This window comes from Enhydra lutris, unplaced genomic scaffold (genome assembly GCF_002288905.1).
Source record: "Enhydra lutris kenyoni isolate GAN:26980312 unplaced genomic scaffold, ASM228890v2 scaffoldscaffold31, whole genome shotgun sequence".
NCBI classification, from domain to species: Eukaryota; Metazoa; Chordata; class Mammalia; order Carnivora; family Mustelidae; genus Enhydra; species Enhydra lutris.
In genome coordinates, this window is record NW_019154115.1 from 12842181 (window position 1) to 12845960 (window position 3780).

The window sequence follows — 3780 nt, forward strand, 5'->3', positions numbered from 1 at the left end:
CAACTGAGTCAGCTAGGTGCCCTGGTACATTTTCTTCTAAGAGGCTTTAAATCTTTGGATTTCTAGAACAGATGCTTGAGAGTCTGAATTTCATGGAGTGTCCCCCTAGACTGATTAGAAGTTCTCAGCCCCAGATAAGAGCTATACTAGAAACAGGGTTTTGGCAGGGGTTGGGGTAGGGGGAGGTGGAGGAAAGAAAGGCAGGCAGAGATTTCCTCTTACTCATTACACCGCAGTGGCAGCAGGTGCTCTGTTCTGTGCTCTTTCCTTGTCTCTTGGGGTGGAGGTGGATCCAGACCTCGATCCCAGCATGAACGTCTTGTTTGTAGGGTCAGATTATAGACCTCTGTCAACAAGCCAGGGATAAGAGGTTCCTAGGCAGGTCTTGACTGAGGATATTTGTATAGAGAAGGAATACCTTTTTGCCATCCCTCTGGAGTTGAGCTTGATGTTCCTGTGAATACATTCAGGGTTCGTTTGTAATCAAAGGCATTTTGTTCTGTCCAAGGATCCCATCCTCCTCCTCCTTCCCTGTGCGCCAGCTCCACTGGTTTCTCATTCCTTGAAGATGGTTTGGTGGAAGAAGCAGCTCTGCCGCCAGCATCACCTGTGGGCCCTGGGCTGCTATATGCTGCTGGCTGTGGTTGCTCTGAGGTTTTCTTTCCGACTGAAATGTGACTTTGATTTCGTGGATCTGGAGTCCCTGGTCTTTCAGAGCGAGCACTGTAGGGACATCCTGTACAAGTCCCTGAAGCTGCCAGCGAAGAGAACCATCAACTGTTCTGGAATCATCCGAGGGGACGAGCAAGCGGTGACGGAGGCTCTCCTGGACAACCTGGAGGTCAAGAAGAAGCGGGAGCCTTTCACAGATGCTGACTACCTGAACATGACCAGAGACTGTGAGCACTTTAAGGCTGAGCGGAAGTTCCTGTGGTTCCCTCTGAGCAAAGAAGAGTTAGACTTCCCTATCGCGTACTCTATGGTGGTCCATGAGAAGATAGAGAACTTTGAAAGACTGCTGCGAGCTTTGTATGCCCCTCAGAATGTATACTGTGTCCACGTGGATGAGAAATCCCCGGAAACGTTCAAAGAGGCAGTCAAGGCGATTGTGTCATGCTTCCCAAATGTCTTCATAGCCAGTAAGTTGGTTCGGGTGGTTTATGCCTCCTGGTCCAGGGTGCAGGCCGACCTGAACTGTATGGAGGACTTGCTCCAGAGCTCAGTGCCGTGGAAATACTTGCTGAATACGTGTGGGACGGACTTTCCTATAAAGACCAATGCCGAGATGGTCCTGGCCCTCAAGTTGTTGAACGGGAAGAACAGTATGGAGTCAGAAAAGCCTACGGAGTACAAAAGGTCTCGCTGGACCTATCACTATGAGGTGACAGACACACTGTCCATAACCAGCAAGATAAAGGATCCCCCGCCAGATAATATACCTGTGTTCACAGGGAATGCCTATATTGTGGCTTCTCGAGACTTTGTCCAGCATGTCCTGGAGAACCCCAAGTCCCAAAGACTGATCGAGTGGGCGAAAGACACCTATAGCCCCGATGAGCATCTGTGGGCCACCCTTCAGCGTGCACCGTGGATGCCGGGTTCTATTCCATACCACCCCAAGTTTCACATCTCCGACATGACAGCCATCGCCAGGCTGGTCAAGTGGCAGAGCTACGAGGGAGATGTCAGTAGGGGGGCACCGTATGCACCTTGCTCGGGAACCCACCGGCGGTCTGTCTGTGTTTATGGGACTGGGGACCTGCACTGGATTCTTCAAAACCATCACCTTTTGGCTAACAAGTTTGACCCAAAGGTGGATGACAACGTTCTTCAGTGCTTAGAAGAGTACTTACGTTATAAGGCCATCTATGGGACTGATCTCTGAGATGCCCTGTCAGAGCAGTGCTACCTGTGGGGCAAGAAAACATGCAAACATTCCTAGGGGGCTGTTGGGACAGTGGGGTTGGGGACTGGGGCTCTGGAATCCTTGGCATCCCCAAGTCAGGGGGTTGCTGTCCTGGGTGAATGCTGGATGTGCACTCACCCCATTCCTAATAGCTCCCCCACTGACGTTCTCACAGTCAGAGTAAGATCCACCTGTTTGGGAGAGAAAGGGAGGGCAGTGTGGCAGGGGACCCTGGATTTCCGTTGAATGTTTGGTGTCTGCTTTTCTACTCTGTGGAGATGCTGGTTCTAATAATTCTAGACTCGGTAGTAGGGGTGGGGTGGGACTTCAATGGAAAGAGAGGGCCTTTTGTATTTATTAACTTAAAAATAAATAGCTCTTGATTCAAAGCCCTTACCTCTACTTTTTGTCTACTAAGCCAGAAATAAGGTAAGAGTGGAAAACTTTTTCTTGTCCCTATTTGTGACATTTACAATCCCTGGTGGCTGTTAAGAGGATCTCCGTTATTCCAGAATGACATGGAGGGGTGTCTGGGCAACAGACTCAGAAGAGTACAGAGGGACAGAACTGATTCTCTCCTTATTAAAAGCCTCCCTCATTTCGCTTACATGGACAGATTCATGACTTGTCCGTAAGGGAAAAAGCAGGGCAATTCAACCAATCTGACCACCCATATAAACTTCGGAGCAGTTACAGCACTAATTTTGCCCGCTTCACAGCCAAAGCTTAATGTTCTGTAACAAAGATAATAGCGATTTAGGTAAGGTTGCCATAGTTGTTCAAACAGCAAGAACGGACTAGGACTGTCTAGCTAAAGCAGGAAGTCTGGGCATCCCAAGTTAGGCCTCGTTGGTCCAAACTCTTACTTATGTATATGAATGGAAGGGTCACTGTGTGTAGTTCTGGGATTTGTACATTTCCTCGCGGGCAGACAGTTGTGTGTGTATTCTCCCCTCCCCCCGCCCCGTAAATGTTACTCAATGAAAGATTTCTTTCTGAAGCTCCAGACACAAGTGTCAGACAATTGGAAGTCAGACTCTTCTGTGAGGGGCGAGGGATGTTCTATAAAGAGACAGGCGTATCTTAGTACAGCCAATCTTCTGCCCACCCTGTGTTCTGGAAAAGGGATATATACACAGGTTAATGTAAGTTGAATGATCCTATGAGGTCATGATGTCACTGTGTTCATCTCCGATTGTGAGTCACTTAATTAACTTTTCCCTCAATAGACTTTCCCTGCAGCCCACATACTCTGACACGGTGATCACTGTGTCTGACACAGTGCATCTTCTAAGTTGCTAACTTTCTGTAAGGTTGCAGTCCTTTGGTAACAGGCATTGCCACACCTTATTTATCTACCTTGCAGTATTGTGTCCTCCTTATCTCCTCCCAACCCCACCAGAAGTGACTGTGAAGAAATGTGTGTTCAGCAGATGAGCCCTGTGAGGTCTGTCCCCAGCCATGGGGATCATGGACCTCTCCACCTACTAGCCTTTGTGACTGTCCTTGTTCCTCCTCTGATTGGGGGGCGTGGGGGTTGGAAGGTGGTACCCTGCTGCTGTGGGAAGTGCGCAGAAATGCTCCCGAGTGTATGTGTTCTGAGAAGAGAACTCAGGTCTTTGGTCTCATGGTCAACTTCTTCTCTAAGTGTTCGTGGGAAGTAAATTGTAATTAAAAAATACAAAATAAAAAGATAAAAATGTGAACGTGTCATTATGGGGGGAATAAGTTGTTGGAATTTTTCAAGCATAGAAATTGTCTCTAGAAATATATTCGGGTGAATAGGAGGTGCTTTTCATTTAATAACATGAGGTCTTCCTATCAGAAGGGTCAAATTTCTCCTTCATTTGTTTAGTGTATTTTAGAAATCCTGC

The 3780-nt window shown here is 47.9% G+C and overlaps 1 protein-coding gene across 1 annotated transcript; it reads left to right on the top strand.

The window, feature by feature from the left end:
* Positions 1-568: 568 nt before the first annotated feature.
* Positions 569-1885, top strand: LOC111153372 (glucosaminyl (N-acetyl) transferase 3, mucin type). The gene has a single exon (XM_022512369.1). It carries the CDS (start codon positions 569-571, stop codon positions 1883-1885), a length of 1317 nt encoding a protein of 438 aa, XP_022368077.1.
* The last annotated feature ends 1895 nt before the right edge of the window (positions 1886-3780 follow it).

Bases quoted from the DNA above. Each gene is read 5' to 3' on its own strand.
- LOC111153372 (XM_022512369.1), top strand. From the start codon at position 569: ATGGTTTGGTGGAAGAAGCAGCTCTGCCGCCAGCATCACCTGTGGGCC.